The sequence below is a fragment of the Marmota monax genome, unplaced genomic scaffold (assembly GCF_021218885.2).
Source record: "Marmota monax isolate L192 unplaced genomic scaffold, Marmota_monax_Labrador192_F-V1.1 WCK01_AAM20220418_F8-fsc00029, whole genome shotgun sequence".
Taxonomy (NCBI): Eukaryota; Metazoa; Chordata; class Mammalia; order Rodentia; family Sciuridae; genus Marmota; species Marmota monax.
Window position 1 is genome coordinate 4223773 of NW_026693024.1, and position 19803 is coordinate 4243575.

Below are 19803 nucleotides of genomic sequence, written 5' to 3' on the forward strand. Positions count from 1 at the left end.
CTCAAAATGGACCTTTGGAGGCCACGAGCCACATTCAAACCGCAGCACCCTCTTAAATTTCAATTAATTAACTTAACAGAGATTTAAAAAGTAGACGCGTGATAGTGGTCCCATTTTTTTTAAATTATTTTTTTTTAGTTTTGGGTGGATACAATATCTTTATTTTACATTTATGTGGTGCTGAGGATCGAACACCAGTGCCTCATGCATGCTAGGAAAGCACTCTACCACCGAGCCATAATCCCAGCCCTTATTTGCTTTTTCCACATTCTCTCTTGACCCCTCTCTTGCCCTCATAGAAAGGACCATAATGGCCGGCATTCACGGTGTGTCCCAGGTACTCTCAGAATCTTTCCCACATCTCTGAAGGGTTCCTGTTCTAATTTTCATTTTGTAGATGAGGAAATTGGGTCTCAGGCTTGAGGGCTTGTTCATGATGGCAGCTCATGTGGGTCCGATCCCCAAAGAGTGCCTGTTCCTCCGCCTGCTAACTTAGTCCACACAATTCCTTTTTTAGGGCTTACTCTCCACATCATTGCCATTCTTCTTTGTTTTTTTTTTTTTTTTAAATTTTTTTTATTAGTTGTTCAAAACATTACAATGATCTTGACATATCATACATTTTTATTCAAATGGGGTATGAATTCTTATTTTTCCACGTGTACAGACTGCAGGATCACATTGGTTATACAGCCACGTTTATACATACAGCCATACTAGTGTCTGGGGCTTCCCTGGAATTAAGGGGCTGCTAAGAGGAGGAGGTATGAGGGAGGTGGCTGTTGGCGGAGTGCCTAAGGAACACCGTCTCTCACTGTGGGGTGGAGTGTCACGGCCTGGGAAGACGCTTCCACTTCAGCCCATTAATGTTACACGTCAGTAAAAGGGTGGAGGGGAACAAGGTGGAGGCGAATACTGCTGGGTGTCCGTGGGTTCCCAGAGGTCACGGTGGACTCCCCGCCAAGGCTGCACTGGAGGCCAGCTAAAGCGCCGGGTCCCGGCAGGCGCCGACTTGGTCTAATTAAGCCCGAGGCCAGCCGCCAAGCCCCTCCCACCGGGGTTGCCCCGCCCCGGCCACCACAGGCACCTCCTCTCCCGAGGTAGCTCCGCCCCCTACCCTAGTCGCTCAATCGAAAGCGAAAGAGCGCTCGGCCTCTCGGCGCTCGTTCGCTCGGGTCTGGCCCGAGCGGCTCCCGCGGCCAGGACCGGGTTCCGGCGCCGTGGGCGTGGGGCTGGCGGGAGGCATGGAGGAGTCGCAGGCCGCCGCGGGCGGAGACGTGTGTCTGCACAACTTCAGCGCGAGGCTGTGGGAGCAGCTCGTCCACTTCCACGTCATGCGGCTGACGGACTCGCTCTTCCTGTGGGTGGGGGCCACGCCGCATTTGCGCAATCTCGCAGTGGCCATGTGCAGCCGCTACGTGAGTGCCGGTGGCGGCCCGGGGCCTGGAAGTCCGGCAGGGCCGGGCCTGGCTGGGCTGGGGAGGGGGTTGGTCAACGAGGGGACCTGGGCTGGACGGAGGACGGGCGAGGGCACCTGGAGAGGTCCAGGGAGGTCCTGGGCGAAAGGGTGCCACCAGATGGGGGCCGGGAGGGGAACGGGTTAAGTGGGAGCAAGTGTGGTGGTTAGGGACAAGGAAGAAGGCCACAGGAGGAACTGAGATGGGACTCTCGCAGGTGGGGGATACCTGAGGGGCCTCATGTGCAACCCCAGCCCGGAAGATCGCCTGATGGTGTCCCCTAGGTCTACCCCTGGTCCGGTGGGGACCCCAGGAGTTGACCCAGGCCTGCACTGGCTGGCCCTCAAGCCCACCAGAACCCTGTCCCTCTGCCCCACTGCGGGTTCCTCCTCTCGGGTCCCTTTAGGTTGCAGTATAGGGGGCCTTGCCTCTGGTCACATTGGCTGGAGATTGCCATCAACTTCAGTTTTGACTGCATAGATGTTTATTTACATCTCCAGTACAGACAACTCTTCCTGAAGTTGGAAGTCCTGCATCTACATTTGATTGCCTAACAGGCATCTGACAGACATACTCAAGACCAATCTTTTGATCTCTCTCTCACATCTGCTCCTCCCACAGCCAGCCCTTCTCTGCCATGGCAGCTCCCATCTTTCTGGTTGTTCTGGTCATCCTTGATTTCTTTCTCTCACATATCACTGCGCCCTGAGTTAGTGAATCCATGTGCAATGCTGTCATTCAAAGCTTGCAGAGAATACAATTGATCACCTTTATGTTGGCCACCCTGGGCCAAGTCTGTGTCTCCTCTTTTCTACTTTTTTTTTGGCTTTCTCTTGTGCAGTCTACATTAGTTTCCTAGGGATGTTGTAACAGTACCACAAACAGGTGGCTTAAAATACTGAATCGCCTTTCTGGAGGCTAGAAGTCCAAATCAAGGTGTTGGCTGAGTTGTTTCCTTCTGGGGACTCCAGTGAAGAAACCATCCTTTGCCTTTCTCTCAACTTCAGGTGGTTGCTGGTAATCCTTGTGGTTCCTGGCTTATAGATGCTTCACTCCAGTCTCTGCCTCTGACATCATATGGTCATCTTCTCTTTCTCGTGTTTGTGATTCCTCTCTTTTCTTTTCAGGGTGCTTGGGATTGAACCTAGGGCTTCATGCATCCTAGACAAGTGCTTTACCACTGAGCTACACCACTAGCCCTCACCTCTTATAAGAATATCTGTCATATTGGATTAAGGGCCACTCTACTCTGGTATGACCTCGTCTTAATTATATCTTATTTACATTTGCAAGCTCTCTATTTTCAAATAAATTTACACATTCAGGGATTAGGACTTAAACCCATCTTTTTCAGGGACACAGTTTAACCTATAACATTATGGCTGTTTCTTTACAGTGCAGAAAAGTGATAGTTTTAAGACTGAGGTGAGACATTGTCATCTGTGTTAGGTTTTTGTTGCTGTGATCAAAATACCTGACAAGAACAACTTAGAGGAGGAAAGGCTTTATTTGGTCTCATGTTTTCAAAGGTCTCATTCCATAACATCATTCCTCTACTAAAAAACCTTTCAAGAGATGAACTCAGAGCATGATCCAGAGACTTTTCAGTGACTTCTTAGGACCTATTAGTGCTCCTATTAGTGCCGCTTAGTGTTCCTTCCTATCTACTTACTCCTGCAGTGCTGGCCTCCTCTGCAGTTTAGTGTTTCAGAAGGAGGCTTGTCTGTTTTAGGAGTGTTTATGTCAGGCTGCTTATTAAGCCCTTGTGGAATGGCTGAGGGAGACCCTCTCAGGGAGAACTAACATGAAGTCACTCAGGGAATAGGGCTGATTGGTCGCCAGGGGCATTGGAAAGCCACAGGTTTATAGCTATATACCATAGCACCCAGAGAAGCCTTGGGAAAGAGACAGCATCTGAATTGGGAGTTCTGGAAATCCTTAGTCAGTAGTCCTTTCCATTCTCACTGTTCTTTTCTGGGTGTTTTGTTTTTCTTTTTTGGTGACTCTTGAAAGGTGGGTCTTTGGGCAGGTGACAATTCCAGTTCTTTCATTGCAGGAGGGGGGATACCTAGGGGGACTAGTGTGTTTGGAGCCTCCTCATGTTCTTTCTCTATTTGTCCCCACAGTAATAGGAGTGGCTAATAGACTTGGGTAAGGCAGTGGGCATATGGGGCTTAGGACTGTGCATTGGTAAGACCAGGTGTCACTCATGAATTATTTCAGCCCCTTTTGCAGCACTGGTTTAGGGAGATAAGTAAATAAACTCCTCTTGTGGGCTGCTTTGGTGGCCTGACCACTTGGTAGTCATAGCTCCCAGCAGAGTATATTTTCTCCATTGGAAGGTTATATTCCACCAAGACCAGGGCTGAAAAGGAAAAGGGACCAGGCTCCCTTATCAGATCTGTCAGAAGCCAGTTCCTACTGAATGGCCATGTTGGTGCAGTGCCTGGATGTTCCTTCTGGGGGCAGAGGCTGAGGCAGCTGGGAAAATAAGGTAAGGGTATAGCTGAAGGCAGGAAATCCAAAGTGTCTGTGGAGCAGGACTCAACAAATTATGGCCCATGGGCCGACCCTCCTCTGCTTTTGTAATAAAGTTTTATTGGAACAGGGCCATGCTCCTCCATGTAGATAGAATTCTGTTCCAGCTTTTGTGCTTTGATGGCAACATCAGGCAATGGTAATAGAGGTTTTGTAATCCCTAAAGCCTAAACTATTTACTCTGTGGCTCTTCCCAGAGAAACTCTCCTGGCTTCTGTGTGGAGGATAGCATCACAGTGTCTGTGAAGTCTTTCTGCCTCTAACCCTGCATATGTATGACAAGGCCATGAAAACAAGATCACACAGTACAGCTGCTTCCCCAACTGGCCTGCCTTGGATGGAGCAGGGAATTTTGGTGCCCAGAGAGGCCGCAGATATGGATGATGCTGAGCTGGAACAATTTGAGGGTGGCTGCCTGGCATCTAGGATATCCCTGATGTGTGGAAGGTGGCACTCCCACCACAGCAAAGCCATCGGGTATCCTAGTGTACTTTTAAAGTAATGAACTATTCAGAAGTGTAATAAGATAGGTTTCTTTTCTTTTTTTTTCTTTTAGTGCTGGGAATTTAACCGAGGGGTACTTTACCATTGAGCTACATCCCAGCCTTTTTTTTTTTTTTAATTTTGAGATAGTCTTGCTAAGTTGCCTTGGCTAGCCTCAAACTTATGATCTTCCCTCCTCAGCCTCTAAAGTCACTGGATTACAGGGGAGTGCCATAGTGCCCAGCCAAGATAGGGTATTAAAATTTAATTTTGGTGGAAAAAGGCTACAGGGTAAGGTTTCCTTTTTCAGGAGACTTAATTATAAATACTATTACCGTACAGCTACATGTTGGCCTTGGAACCTGTAAACAGCAGGTCCATTAATTAAGATCATTGACCTTGGAACCTGTAAGCAGCAGGTTCATTAATTAAGATCATGTTTTTTGTCTTTCTCAACCAAAAATGTATGCAGAAAATGCTTTAATCTCCTGTGTTTTTTGATCTCCTTTTAAAAAATAGACCTGAACAAATTCTGAAAGTGACTTTGAATCTCTTAGGAGACGAGCTACAGTCTCTTTGGTCTGTTCTCTGCCATGCTGCCCAGTACACAGTAGGTGTCTGCTTAGTCTACTTGTCTCCACATGCACAGTGGGGTGAGGGACATCAAGCCCAAAGCCTGTCATTAAAACCCTTGCACAGGTTTCCCAGAGCTCTGCACCCAGGCTATTTCTCGTAGAAATCTGCTATTTTGATAAAAAACATTTTGGCCATTTTACAAGGTTAGCAAGTGAGTTTTTTCCTTTTAAGCTAGACATTTTAATGCGGAGGGAGATTATTTCCAAGTTAATTGGGAGTAAGATTTCCTTCAGATTTCAGAAGGACCAAATTTATTTATCTTAACATCATTTATAGTGCTTCTTTCATTTTATTGTTTCTTATCTGAAATGAGATTGGCTAGAGTATTCAGAAGTCTTTATGTTGGCTTTCTAGATGCTGGTGGCTGGTGTTCTTCTCAAAGTCATAGGACGCTAACTGACCTTAAAGGCCCCAGCAGAGTCTTCAGGGATGGGAGCTGTGAGTCCTCTCATAGGCTGAGCTGAGATTAGGCATCCTCCCTCTCAGAGCCAGGCACGAGCCACCCAGGTTGTGCTTTGCTTTCTTCTTGCTGTGCCCTCAGTGATCTTGTTTGCTTCCCTTTTGGTTGGAATGTTGCCCTTCCGCTTGCTTTGGAGTTTCCGACATTAAAACAAGCCCTTCATGTAAAATCAGTCCTAGAACTTATTAACAGCTCTGTGGCTGCAGCTGCAGGTGACTTTTCTATGTTTGTCTCAGCTCTCTGACCTCCTGTGTGTCGGGGTCAACTTGCTTGGCTGTTGACAAATGCCAGCCATTTCCCTCAGTCCACGTTTCTGCCCTCTCAGAACCTGCTGCTGCCACCCTTGTGAAGAATCAGAAGCTGTAGAACTATGGCTGTTGGCATCCAGGTGGAGAAGCTTCAGTGCGTTCTTTGTTTTTCTTTTAGGACTCCATCCCTGTGTGCACTTCCCTCTTTGGAGACACTTCTGACACAACCTCCACTGGCCTTGCCCAGCGCCTAGGTACGTATGTACCCACAGCTGGTGCTGGGAGACCAGCCAGGTGGGACCTGCTGTCTAATGCCATGAGGCAGGTAACTTCAGAAGTGAAGAATCTTTATACTAAGAGATGTAGCCTCATCACTGCTGGAAACACAACCCTGCATGTTCTGTCTTTACAGGGCCCAACTGTCCCTGCTCCACCTGTCACTACTGTCTCGACCAGCATATTCCCAAGGAACTTTCCCACGCTCCTTGGCTTCATTCTTGAGTTGATGAGCTTTTATTTTCCTTCAGGGAGCACATCACCTCCTCATGGGAGGAGAGAGTGAATGGTGCCCACAGCCTGCCATGGGTAGCTGCTCAAGGTGGCTCTCTGGGCCCTTGTGGGGATTTGGTAGAGCCTATGAAGCAGGCGTCATCATTGTGCAGGAAGGACCATCCTGTAGTCTCTCAGTGTATGTTCAGATCTTGGAGAGACTGTGGTTTGGCTTCTCTGAGTGTGGCATAGAGTGGTATCAAGCAAAGAATATGTGGTGAAGATTCTACCCCTTCTGCACCTTGGATACATACATACTGTAAATGTCCAGGTAGTTCAAGTAAGAATGGCATGTTCTGCCATTCTCAGCCCCTCAGGCCCACAGTCAGTGTGCACAGGATGCCCTGTCTCCTGCTCAGTCTTTGTGTTCTTTGTTGTTCCCAGTTGCTTCAGTTCTGGGGTTAGGCATAGGGCCCCTCTGGAGAAGGAGGCCAACTGGTTTTGAGGAGCTCATACTTAGTTGTGCTGGGTGCTGTGCAAAGAGGCTTCTTCTGTTGGCCTGACAAGTGGGAATATTCATGTCTGTCACCTGTGTTCCACATGCATGAACATACAGCACCCAGCCAAAGAGGACATCCTCCAGTAGGTGAAGGCAGGCTGGATAGAATGTCACCAGCCCTTCCAGACTTGCCACACCCACAGGGTCAGCTTTTAGGAACTTGCAGGGTACATTTTCTCTAGCATGGAGTTAGAGAGACCAGGCTAGTAATTTGGTAACTTTTTATTAGGAGATAATTTTAAATTTACAGGAAGTTTACAAAGAAGAAACAGGAACTCCTCCCCTGTCTACACTGATTCCTAGTTGTTATCCTTCCCCCTCTGGGTTTATATCATAATTTTTTTCTGAACCATGTAAAATTTAGTTGGAGATATGCCCCCTTTTATTTATTTATTTTTAGAATTATTATTTTTAGTTGTAGATGGACACATACCTTTATTTTATTTATTTATTTTTATGTGGTGCTGAGGGTTGAACTGAGTACTTCACATGTGCTAGGCAAGTGTTCTACCGCTGAGCTACAACTCCTGTCCCTGATGCCCTTTCCTTTTAAGCGCTTCCCCATGTTTTTTTCCCATGTGTGAGGGGTAGCACACTTAGCTAACTACTGTGTGTCCATGCCTGCTTAAAGTGGTGGGAATATGTTCCTGTTTACGGAGACAGAAAGCTGGCTGGGATTGCCATGACAGACACCCATAGAGGAGGATGGCGGGAGCTCCTCTGATATGCCATGAGTTTTATACCAGAAAGGTAAAATAGGTTCAAGAATATCCATCAGATGTCTAACCCCAGTTTGATGCAAAAAGCAAGCGGTTCTCAATAACTTAGAACTGCTTGAGTAGTGCAGTGTGGCTGTCTGCTTCTCTGAAGGGTCTGGTGCCCCACAGTGCCCAGACCAAGTGGAGGCTGCCCAGTTAAGTCATGTGCTGTGCCCATCCTCTTGAGCCTGGAAATTCATTATTAATGCATTATAATGAAAAGGGAGAGGTTTCCTGTAACTGTGTCATGTACAGAAAGTGAAAGCAAGTACGGAAAGAGCCGGCCTTGGAAATTCCAAGTAGCTCTGGAAGTATCACAGGCTTTGGTATGGATGAGGAGACCCTGTGCTCTTGTGGCTCTGGAGGACAGCTGAGTATGGGTAGATGATGTCAGCAGATACAGTGCTACTCCCTGAGAGGACCTATCTTAGCAAACAGAATGATTGGAATCTCAGTGGGTTCCTATGGGGAGAGAGGAACCTCTTCTGGGCAGGCTGAATGGGTGTGGCCTGATGGGCCTTCTCCCAAGTGGCCTTGGTATGTTCCCCTGTTCTGCTATACTCTATTTATTTATAGATCATTGTCTAAACGAGTAATTCCCAGTCTGCTTCATGCACTGAAGAAACGATGGGAACCTATGGGCCTTCCCACTCCCTCCAGGGCTTAGTGGATCACTGTTTGGGTACAGCTGTCACTGATGTGGGCACACTGCACCCACCAAACTGGTGAGAGACTGCTCCAAGCACCATAAGCTAAACACTAGTTCTTAGGATACTGAGAACTGCTTCTGTCGAGATACTTTCCTCTTAAAAAACAAACAAACAAAAAAGCCCCAAAAAACAGCTTAATTGAGGTATAATTCACATGCCATACAATTTGCCCAGCTCTCCTCAAGGCAGAGGCTGGCTTGTCCTCTCAGCTTCTCTGGAGTTCTGCCAGTTGCCATGTAAAGAGGGCAGTCAACTAATCCCCAAGATCTCTTTTATCCCTGAAAATCAGACTATTCTGGAAAAGGTGAATAAAAAGCCCTTTGAGGTCCTGAGGTCTACCCTTTCTTGATTTACAAAGGAAGACCTGGAACTCAAAGAGGTTTCCTGGCTGTGATGGGATGGGAAAGGATCCAGGCCTCCTGCAGCTGGCTCTCCCCATTCTCTTGAGCCACATGGTACCTAGGAGGACCACAGGTGTGATGGTGATACCAACTGAGTGGACAGAGTATCCCCTGGATGAAGCCTGGTGCTGTGTGTGTTCTACACCAGCCTTTAATAATGGTACAGGTGGCCACCACCGCCCCACTTTTCTGCCTGTGATGAGATTGATAGTGGGATGGGAGGAGAGGAGATTCTGCACCAGCCTGGGGTGTGGGTGAGGCTGAGGAAGGAGGCCCTGGCACAGTGCAGTCAGCCGGAATTGTTTTGGGCTTACTGCTACTTCTCAGCACATTGTCTTGTCTTTCACATTTGGGGTGTGTGACTTTGCTTGATTTTTGCAGCTGGACGAGTGTACCCCAACTATTTATCATTGGCTGTGTAGAAAAGAGCTAAAACTTAGATTCAGCATCAGAAAATTATACATGTGTGTATACACACGTGTGTGAATATGTACACACATGTAAATGCATAGAAATATAGGGTTGCCTCTGGGAAGGAGGACTTTAACTTTTAAATACTTTAGTATTATACTATCTGTGATTTTAAGAAATAAAACCCCAAATGCCACAAAACCAAAACACCCTATGTAGAGCAGCAGCTCTCAAGCATGAGTATGGGTCATTGGAGGGCTTGTTCACAGATTTCTGGCCTGAACTCCAAATTTCTGATGCAGAAGGTCTGGATGGGGCCTGAGAATCTGCAAGTCTAACAGGTTCCAGCTGCTGCTACTGCTATGAAGCCACACTTAAGAGTCACTGTTTTAGAGACTAGGGGAAGGGCTAAATGACACTTGTCTGCATTTGTAGCATCAGTTCAAAGAGTCCTAAAATTAGGACTCTCTTCTCCCCTTGAAACCATTCTCTTCTCAAGCATTACCAGCTGTGGGTAGGTGTGAGGAACAGGCAATTGTGGTGTTTCAGTCATGGCTGTGTCAATGTGTTCTCTCTTTTAGCCAGGAAGACCAACAAACAGGTGTTTGTCAGCTATAACCTTCAAAACACAGACAGTAACTTCGCATTACTTGTAGAAAACAGGATCAAGGAAGAAATGGAGGCTTTTCCCGAAAAGTTCTAGCTGAGTGGCAGAAGGGAGAATTTATAACTTATCTACGGTGTACATTTAAATAAATTGATTGAATTTTATTTTATCAGTTGTGTTCATACTTTGTTCTTTGAAGGCTCACTCTTAGGAGCTTTTCTTTCTCCACATAGTTTGGGGGCTATAAGGCCCTAGGGATGGGCCTTGAGAAGGAGGAGAGCCCGGGGGCAGTAACACCTACCCACTTGGTGACAGAGAAAAGGGGTGAAATGGGATTTTTTTTGGGAGTGAAGCTTGTGATCTAACAATCTAAAGTGTAGATCAGACATGATTCATATGTACATTCCCAATTAGAATTAAGATGAACAAGTCTTTACAAATATGCTTTGGGTTTGTGTGTGTGCCTGAGATGGCTGTCTGCCTCGTGAATGGATGTATTTATCTTCCCATCTCAGCTGAACCCTTCTCCTGGGCACGCACTTCTTGCTTTGTTTTCCTTGAGCCCTTCCTTCACTTTTTTGTTTTTTCTTGAGGCTACATTTGAATCCCACTCAATACTACTTACTAGATTTGTGGTCTGGGTGAAGCCTGAACTTTTTTGGATTATATTTTCTCATCTACCAAATGGGGATAATTCCCACCTTCCTGTGAGTTACTGCTCGGATTAAGTATGTAGAACTGTGTTGTTAACTAAATGTCTTGGCAGTCAAGTGTCAATTACAGTTTTACAGGTTCGGATACCTCAGGTCCCTCTTGCTCTTCCTATTATTCCTATTATTGCATTCTCTTCCATCTTCCTTCTCTTTTCTTCCAAGTCCCAAGTATCTGCCTTTGATTTTCACCTTAACATTTTTCTGTCTACTAACACTTGGATTCCAGTTGTGGCCTTTCCTCAGAGGTGCAGGTAGTCTGAGGCCCAGGCTTTCTGATGCAGAAGGTCTGGCAAGCTCCCTAGGTGCTTCTCCAGGCAAGAAATGGCAAGCACCACCAACAAAGAACTTTCTAATCTTTGGGGTCCACATGGACCCTTTTGTTACTAGAGGTGGATAGTTCAGGCCCTGGAACCATTTTGTGCAGTGGCAAGAGTTTTGCATGGAGCCCGTGGTAGTAATGGAGGGTGGTGACTGGCCAGGAAGAAGGGCACTCAGAGGAAGACATTTGCATGAGGTTCCAAGTGCCTCCCTCCTTTGCAGACTTTGGATGCTAACCTTGGAGGCCTCAGTCAGCTTGGAAAGCAAGTGGGCACCTCTCCAGGAATAGAATAGTAAGTGACACAAAATCAGGGCTATGGAGAGAAGAGTTTGGTATAAATACTTTATTAAAGAAATAATTGTTTTCATGTTAAAAAATACTACATTAGAGAAGAGAGTTTTGGGTTATCAGTCTTTCCTCACAGAATCACAGTGTAAGATATTCACTTCTTGACCTCTCTAGGAACTTTCAGGCCACGGATTAGCAGAACATAAACAAGAGAAAAAAAATTCCTCTTAAATGTACTGAATTCTCAGGTGGTCTGAGAATGGCAATAGGTAAACAGTTTATGTTTAATCTATTCTCTGCCTCCAACTGCCTTTTAAGACTAGGACTCTTAAAGCAGAGTGAGAGGCCCCCACCATCCCGCTTAGGGCGAAAGAAGACAAGCATACAGAGGCATTGAAAGTAGTGACGCACCGAGCGAGGTCTGAATCAACATGGAGGATTTTTATTACTCGTCGTCAATGGTAGTGAAATGCCCTTCGTTGGATACCATCAGGTGAGGTAGGGAAGACATTCCAGAGGAAATCTGTTAATGGGGCAACATTTTTATTTCTGTACATTTACATACGAATTTTCCCCAAAGGTACAACAGATGCGACACCATGCAGACACGTTGCTGTGAATGACAGTTCAGAACTGGATGTAAGCTTGTGCTGTGAACAAGTACCGCCAGGGGAACCCCATTGACACGTACAGGAACACGGTTCTTATATGAAAACCTCACACGTTTGGGGTGTAGGAAGGACAGAGGTAGGGAAGCGTTCCTCACTAGACATAACACCGTACTGCTTCTCCAAAACACACACGATACATTAAAGTGAGGTGGTGTCCTTCAAAACAAGACAGGGTTGAAGCATGGGCCTCCTCCAACCCATGCGCCACCCCGGGGCTGTGCGAATGTGACAGTCATGAGATTGATTGAGTGGCACTTCCACTTCAGGGATTTCTCCTTTGGCTCTAGGAACTGGTCATGTTGAGTGTGATACTTCCCTTAATGAGGATTTTTTACTTGCTCTCTCTTCCGTGGTCAAACCAACTTACCAGCCCTGTCCTCTAGTTGCAGGTGATTATGATCTTAGAAAATAAAAACATTTAAAACTTGTTCCTATTTGTCTTGGGTGCTAATAAGTAGGATATTTGATAATAGTTATTATTGGCTTCTGGAAAATAAAATGAAGAAACATCCAGCCCCAGCTCAGGTGTTCACATTTGTGCATTTTTTTTTTTTTTAATCAAAAAGGAGTCACAGAGCTCAAAGGTGAGTAGAGAGAGTAGCAGGGAGTAGGTTTATACTCTTGATGTTTCCCTGGTGGGGAGAGGGCCGAGTAGAAGGGGCAGGAGCCTGAGAAGCATCTCTCTACTAATCATGGGGGAACACAGGACTGAGAAGCTCAAGTGCGGGCAGCCTGGTGCTGGAAGCTGGGCAGAGGCCACCTCCTCTGTGGCGCCCCACAGGCCTTACACGTATCAGGCCTGGGTGCATCTGCTGCCTTTCTGAATTGGTTGACACATACTTCACAGGGCTCTGTCCATGGGGATAGTTTCCTTCTCCAGCTACATTTCATAAAGGTGTTCCTCAAGAGCTTCAGGTACCCCTTAGCTGAAGTAGCAACTCAGCCTCATCCTCTGGCTGCTCCAAAAGGGGGACCAAGGGACAACACCTGCACATCCACTAGACTTTGGTCCTTTGAGTCCAGGCCTCAAAGCCAGATTCTCCTCTGGTCTCTGATGGATTAGTCCTGATTGCTGAAGTGATCAGTGCTGAATTGGTTGGCCCAGTGTTTTCATCATTGTTATCTGAGGTGGAGATCAGAGGCTTTGGAACGGAAGTTTGGAAGTGCCCTACCTTGACACCACCTGCCTAGTCATTTCAACAGTTCCTGCAGTTTCCATACGTTTCTTTAAAAAGGCCTGCACGACCAGTGTGAGACCGCTCACAACTTCTGAGTATGCCTTATCCTGAACTTCACAGGGCTTGCTGCCAGGTGTCTTGGTAGCAAATACCCTAAAAAAGGTAAAAGATATTTCACAAGTTTGGCACACGAAGGCTGCACAGATCCAAAAAAAATAAAAGGCCTTTGTAAGGTGAATGCGGACTAACGTGGAAACATGGAACAAAAGTGACTTCGGAAACCAGGAAGGTAGAGGATGAGCTAAACTTGGAGCAGGTGGATGGGGAAGGACTGCTCAGAAAGCCTCCCCTCGGCTGCTGGGACTTGAGTGAGGTTCTCCCAACCCCAGGCATCGGCTGATGAGACAGCTCAGGTCCAGGTGCTGGGAGCATGTGGCTGCACATCTGATCTCTGCCCCGTTGATGCCAGCTGTGAAGGGCAAGAGTTGGATGGAGACTACAGGAAAGACCAGGTGGAAGTTGGAAGGGGAGAAACTCAACCCCTGTCTCTTTGAATTCTAGCAACTGTCATTTGGAAGTCATCTAATTACCCACACAGGCCAAAGACCATCATGACATTGGAAGAACACAGCCCACCGCAAAGGTGAGCATCGCTAAGGGGTGAGGCTGACGTTCTGTGAGAAGCCAGGCTGTCCAGAAGAGCAGGTGCTAGAGTTGCAACAGAGTGGCACCTGCGTGCCAAGAAGGCTGGTTTCTTAGCCCTGGGCTTCCTACTGGATGGTGCACGATGAGGAACACGGCGAGAACCCTTGGAGGTGGAACAGAGGTGGGAGGGGAACTTTGGTGAGTTATTGCTTTCTCTCACTTTATCTTGCTTCCAAGAGGCTGGAGGCCATTTGGACTCACCTGTGGGGAATCTGCACTCCTGCCCAAGCCCCACCTCTGGGCTGAGCCAATGGCAAGCAGGGAGCCATTGAGGAAGATGTGAGGCTTGCAGGCGATGCTGGCTCTGGTGACTTGAGTGACAGCTATCCCAGCCGGTGATCTCTGTGGTGTGTGCTTGAGATGTGGGTGACAGGCTGTGTCGGGAGAGCAGGCCCTCCCTGCTGTGGTTTGCCTCAGCTGTCTTTTCAGTTATTTTCTTGTTTTTAGTTCGAGAAAGTAGCCACATTTTCAAGTAGTGCCAGATGCAAAGCTGACCGTGAAAGAGGGAATTTCTCTGCTGGAGCAAAATCTGGGAAGGAGTTTAATAAAAATCAACCCATCTCAGACCTCAGCACATTTGCTGGTTGTGTACTTAACTAAGCAAAACCTGGCATCAGAAAACTGGTGATATTATCACTGATCATTTATGATTTCTGGTGAAGTGTGGAAGTTTCCCCCAAAGAGCTTCCAGCGTCAAGTACAAAAGAATGATCCTGAAGGAAAGAAAGACTGAGCTGGTTTTGATGATATCCGGGAACTGTTTTCCCCTAAAACTTGGGGTGGAAGCTCTTACCTTACAAAGGAAGAAAAAAGGAAAAAAAAGTTTAAAAAACCATACACAGACTCTAGCAAAAACCTAATTCATGTACATTTCACTGTCTAAAATACAGTCCTGGGAATGCTCCAAGAGTGTCATGTCTGTCCACAGGTGGGCAGCCTGTGGTGGGGGGCTCCTTTGGGCCTGCCCAGGTGACCTCTGGCTCCTCAGGTGGAGGGCGAGGAGTGGCATCTGACTTCTCGGGAGGACACTGGCTGCTGTGTTGGTCACTCACAGGGTCTTCCTTGGAGTGACCATGCCTTGCTCCCAAAGGAGGTGGTTCCGCTTCGTGACCAGTGAGTGGAAAGGGAATAAAGTGCTTCTCATAAAAATGACCAAAATAAATATAAACATTTCATGGCAGAAAAGAAAGTCTTTGAAGGGTTGTTTCCAGAGTCTGTTTCCTTGAACCCTCTCCTTGGACTTTTGGAAAGACAGAATTTCCCCATACCAGTTGAAAGTCTCACGATTGGGTGGCATCAGCAGCAGAGTTGGACTTTCCTACCCCAGGTCATGTGCCTGCTCCCTGGTCTGTAAACCTGTGCCCAAACTCCCCCCAACCCTTAAAGCCCCAGGGGACTCTCAGGATGGTGGCTTGGCCAGCTACATAGACTTCATGCCATTGGCTGTGGCACCCTCAGGCAGCCCGTCACCTGCAGTGGCGACATCGTGCAGGCCCGAGTAGTCCTTGAGCTCTGCGTTGGTGAGTAGGAGTGGCTGCTCCCCCTTCTTGTGCGGCAGCAGAGGCTGCCTTGTGTAATGTTCCCCATTGGAGATGTTCTCGGGCAGGTTCTGGTCCCTGCTTTCAGGCAGCAGGAGGATACAGATGATGCAGATGAGCGTGCAGCAGGCAAAGATGATATGGTGCAGGAAGTAGCCTTTCTGGTTGTGCAGCTCGATGATAGGTGCTGTCAGCATGCCAAAGCCTGCGCTGGCCAGAACTAGCCCCAGCCCTCCACACCTGCAGGGGGAGACAAAGCACACTGTGTTAGTGATGTGCATGGGGTGAACACCCAGAAACACAGTGGTCCAAAGTGTGGAAGAGCTTGAGTGGATCACGGGAGGCAGTGATCCACTCAAATTCCATGTACTGAAATTCCATGTACTGAAAACAGAATTTTTCAAATTCATATGTTGATGGCATTTGGAGGTAAGTCCTTTGGAAATAATTAAGACATGGTCAAGATGGGTGGGGCACTGTGATGGCATTAGTGGCTTTATAAGGAAAGAGAAGCCTGGGCTAGTGTGTTTCCTGAGTCTCACCATGTTATGCCACTACCCTAGGATTCTGCAAGTCCCTACCAACAAGAGAATTCTCACCAGGTATAGCCCCTCACCTTAGACCTCCAAGACTTTAGAGTCAGGAGCTGAATAAATATTTATTCTTTGTAAATTACTCAGTCTCTGGTATATTTATATCAACATAAAACAGTAAGACAAGGGAAAGTGTCACCTCTGCAGTGGGCCCAGCTCTGCTTGGCATCACTCAGTGTATCCCATCGCCGGACTTCCCAAACTACCTTCACCTTGGCCCCATCTGTGAACTATGTTTCCTCATCAACTCAAAAATTTTCACTTTGGAAAGGCAACTTTTTACTACTATTATAAGTGGGAAAACAGTCTTATTTGCCATACGTAACAAGGAAAAACAGTGTTATACTGTTTTCCCAAGCCTTGTTCTTTGTTTTTTAAAAAATATTTTTTAGTTGTTGATGTACCTTTATTTTTTATTTATATGTGGTGCTGAGGATCGAACCCAGTGCCTCATATGTGCTAGACAAGTGCTCTACCACTGAGCCACATCCCCAGCCAGTCTTGTTCTTTAAAGAAAAAGGCAGGGAATGAGCAGAGTGGAGGATACCCAGGGGTTAAACAGGGTATTAAAAGGCATATTAACACTAACAGAGACTTTGTCCTAATTGTAGTGACTGGAAAATATGTGTGCTTTAAAGACAATAATTTCCTCACTGTGAGTTGACGTCCTGTGTATTTCCTGAAATCATTCTGCATACCATCAGTGGAAACTGTCTTATCTCTGGGGATTATGCCAGAAGGGTCCTTGAAATGAGGTACACACTGAGAGAAATTCACTGCAGCCCTGAGCTCAGAACCAAACCCAGAGCACAAGTCATGTATCTTTACTCCTCTATCAGGTGAGGTAGCTTGCCCCAAATCCCAGAGCGATTCACAGACATGCAACACTTAAAAATCCCGTAGGGCTCATTTCTCTCTACTTTGACCTAAAACCATATTTTGGGGGCTGAGGTATTCTGTGGCCACTGAGAAAGCAATGAAGTGTTGGGCTTCAGTGGGACTCTGGTGTTCAGGTGACAGGCCAAAAAGGGCTGCCTGAATCCCAGTTCTGGGGCCTCATTGAAAGTGACAGGTGATTTAAAAAGAAAAAAAGAAAGAAAGAAAGTGACAGGTGGAGGTGGCTTTGTCTTCAAAAACGGGGAGAAGGGTTGTCCGCCCAACGCTGGGGCTATGGGTAGGACATACAGCGATGAGCACTTCAGCTGGTCCGAGGAAGAACTTTGTCATGGAGCTTCTCAAGACTTCTTATGTGCCTCTTTGAGTGAAGGAGGACATCAGAGGCGGGGGGGGGGGGGGGGGGGGGAGGCTGAAAGGGAAGGCCTTGCAGCAGGTAGGAGGTAGGTATGTAATTCCAGCTCTTGATTAGTTTGTGGTTCATTTAGCTGACACTGTAGACTGTCCTACAAGTTTACAAGATACAACATCAGCTTACAGAAATCAACTGTAGGTCTCATGTCTCCCAAAGACTCACGTGTTGAAGGTTTGGTCCTTAGCTGGTGGAGCTGTGGGGAGGTAGTGCAAACTTTAGGAGATGGGGCCTTATTAGAAGAGGTAGGTCACTTTGAAGGATGGACTTTGCCCTTGGACATTTCCTCTGCTTCCTGGGTGCTATGAGGTGAGCAGGTCTGTTCCGCCATGCCATCTGCCACCAGGGGCTGCCTCACCACAGACCCAACCACAATGGAGACGACTGACCAGGGACTGAAATCTATGCAATTGTCAGCCAAAGTAAAGCTTTCCTCCTTCAAGTTGTTTTTCTTAGGTATTCTGTCACAGCAGCAGAAAGCTGACTAACACATATTCCATGTTCTTGGACTAGAAAACTCAATCTTGTGAAAATAACAATTCTTCCCAAATTGAGCTCTAGAGTCAATAGAATCCCTATCAAAATCTGAGGGGATTTTTTCCCCCTTTTTTCTATTGAGAAAATAATAAGCTGATCCTGAAATTTATGTGGAAATGCAAAGGACCCAGAATATCCCAAACAATTTAGAAAAAGAACAAAGTTGGAAGACTTACCTCCCCAATTTAAAACTTTCTATAAAGCTACATTGATTAAGACAGTGTGGTATGGATGTATCCACAGACAGATCCATGGGATTGCACGGAGTTCAGAAACAGCCCTTTACATTATGGTCAATTGATATTTAGTTATTTATTTTTTAAAAAATATATTTTAGTTGTCATTGGACCTTTATTTTATTTATTTATATGTGGTGCTGAGAATTGAGCTCAGTACCTCATATACGCTAGGCAACGGAGCCACAACCCCAGCCCCTGGGCAACTGATTTTTGACAAAGGCAATTTCAGTGGGGGAAAGGGCAGTCTTTTCAACAAGTAATGCTAGCTCAAGAGGGAATTTTTTTTTGAAAAGAATAAAGTTGAGCCTTGACTTCATATCATATACAAAAATGAATTCAAAATCCATGATAGCACTAATGATGAGAGCTAAAACAGTAATACTTACAAAAGAAAACATCAAAATCTTTGTGACTTTGGGTTACAAAGAGTTCTTAGATATGACACCAGAAGCACTATCCATAAAATAGTTGATTACCGGACTTCATTGAAATTTAAAACTTCTACCCTTCAAAAGGCAAACGACTTTAGAAAGGGAAAATATTAAGTCACATACTAGGAGAAAATGTCTGCAAAACATATGTCCAATAAAGGACATGTATCCAGAATACATAAATAACCCTTAAAACTCAAAAGACAAATAATCCAGTTTTAAAATTGTCAAAAGATTTCAACAGAGATTTCTCCAAAGAAACTATACAAACTACAAATGTTCAAAAAGATGCAAGATGATGCCCATCATTAGTCATGGAGAAATGCAAATTAAAACCACAGAGCGATGCTACTTCCTACCTGCTTAGAGGATAGATGTAAAAAGAGAAGAACGAGCTAGGTATGGTGGCTTCGCCTGTAATCCCAGCAACTCAGGAGACTGAGGCTGGAGGTTTGCAAGTTCAAAGCCAGCCTTAGTAACTCAGTGAGACTCTGTCTCAGAAACAAAGAAACAAAAAGGTCCGGGGATGTGGCTCAGTGATAAAGCACTCCTGGGTTCAATTCCCAGTACCTTAAAAAAAAAAAAAAAAAAAAAAGAAGAAGAAGAAGAAAAACGTGTTGGTGAAGTCATGTGGAACTGCAATCCTCATATATATGTTCCTCACATATTCCTACTACTGATAAGAATGTAAAACAGTGCAGCAACTTTGGAAGATAGGTTGGCAATTTTTTAAAAGGTTAACCAAACTTTTGGTATAATCAGCAATTCCACATATGAAACAGATGAGAACACATGTCACAAACCTAATAAAACAAAAGTTTATCAAAGCATTATTCATAATAGCTAAAATTTAGAAACAATCCAAATGCCACTGACTGCTGAAAGGACAAACAAGATGTGGAATATCATATATAATGGAATATTAGTCACAAAAAGGAATGAAACACTGATATGTGCTATCCCATGGATAAATTGCAAAAGCATCCCGAGTAATCGTATGACTCCATTGATAGGAAATATCAAAAACGGCCAGTCTACAGATACTGAGAGCACATGAGCAGTTGCCTGCGGTTGGAGTAGGGACAGAGACTAATTGCAAAGGGGCCTGAGGGGGTTTAGTGGGATGGTGGAAATGTTCTGTAACTTTTTATGATGGTCACATGGTGCTATAAATTTACTGTCACTGAACTGTAAACTTAAAATGGATGAATCTGATGGTATGTAAATTATGCCTCAAAGATGTTAACCACCTCTCTGAAATTGCCTCTGTGGGTTTGGGCCTCTTGCTAGTACAAATCCCTAGTATGTTATATAAAATGCTGTGGCCACATCCCATACTATGAGACTTTACCTTTTCTTCCCAGGAACCCAGAGACTGTCCACTGCCACCTATAGCTGCTCAGGCCAGGGTTTCTGTTCTGCTCTGCTCACCAGGGCACTGAGCAGCCTATTCCCTGTGCCTGGGGTCTTTTCAAGGTCTTTGTTAAGAGCAAGGTGGGAAAGCCCCTACCATGCTCCCACAGACCCT

General features: G+C 46.0%; 2 protein-coding genes across 3 annotated transcripts in view; one reads left to right on the plus strand and one right to left on the minus strand.

Annotated features, from left to right (window-relative positions):
• The first annotated feature begins 1152 nt into the window (after positions 1 to 1152).
• On the plus strand, positions 1153 to 9926 carry Psmg4 (proteasome assembly chaperone 4). Its single transcript, XM_046453328.2, has 3 exons — positions 1153 to 1418; positions 6001 to 6076; positions 9732 to 9926. Exons 1-3 carry the CDS (start codon positions 1245 to 1247, stop codon positions 9851 to 9853), a joined length of 372 nt encoding a protein of 123 aa, XP_046309284.1. The 5' UTR covers positions 1153 to 1244; the 3' UTR covers positions 9854 to 9926.
• Positions 9927 to 11497: 1571 nt separating this feature from the next.
• The window catches only part of Slc22a23 (solute carrier family 22 member 23), a 178243-nt gene continuing 169937 nt past the window's right edge, over positions 11498 to 19803 (minus strand). For both annotated transcript variants that reach the window (XM_046453327.2, XM_058582361.1), the window contains one exon: positions 11498 to 15409. In XM_046453327.2, the coding sequence (XP_046309283.1) occupies positions 15052 to 15409 (358 nt within the window). In that variant the 3' untranslated portion in view covers positions 11498 to 15051. The remainder of the gene's footprint in view (positions 15410 to 19803) is intronic.

What these genes read in the sequence shown, in the direction of transcription:
- Psmg4 (XM_046453328.2), top strand. Translation starts at nt 1,245, where the DNA reads ATGGAGGAGTCGCAGGCCGCCGCGGGCGGAGACGTGTGTCTGCACAAC. An exon ending in TGGCCATGTGCAGCCGCTAC is followed by an intron (nt 1,419 to 6,000) that starts GTGAGTGCCGGT and finishes TTTTTCTTTTAG; the next exon opens with GACTCCATCCCTGTGTGCAC. An exon ending in TGGCCTTGCCCAGCGCCTAG is followed by an intron (nt 6,077 to 9,731) that starts GTACGTATGTAC and finishes TCTCTCTTTTAG; the next exon opens with CCAGGAAGACCAACAAACAG.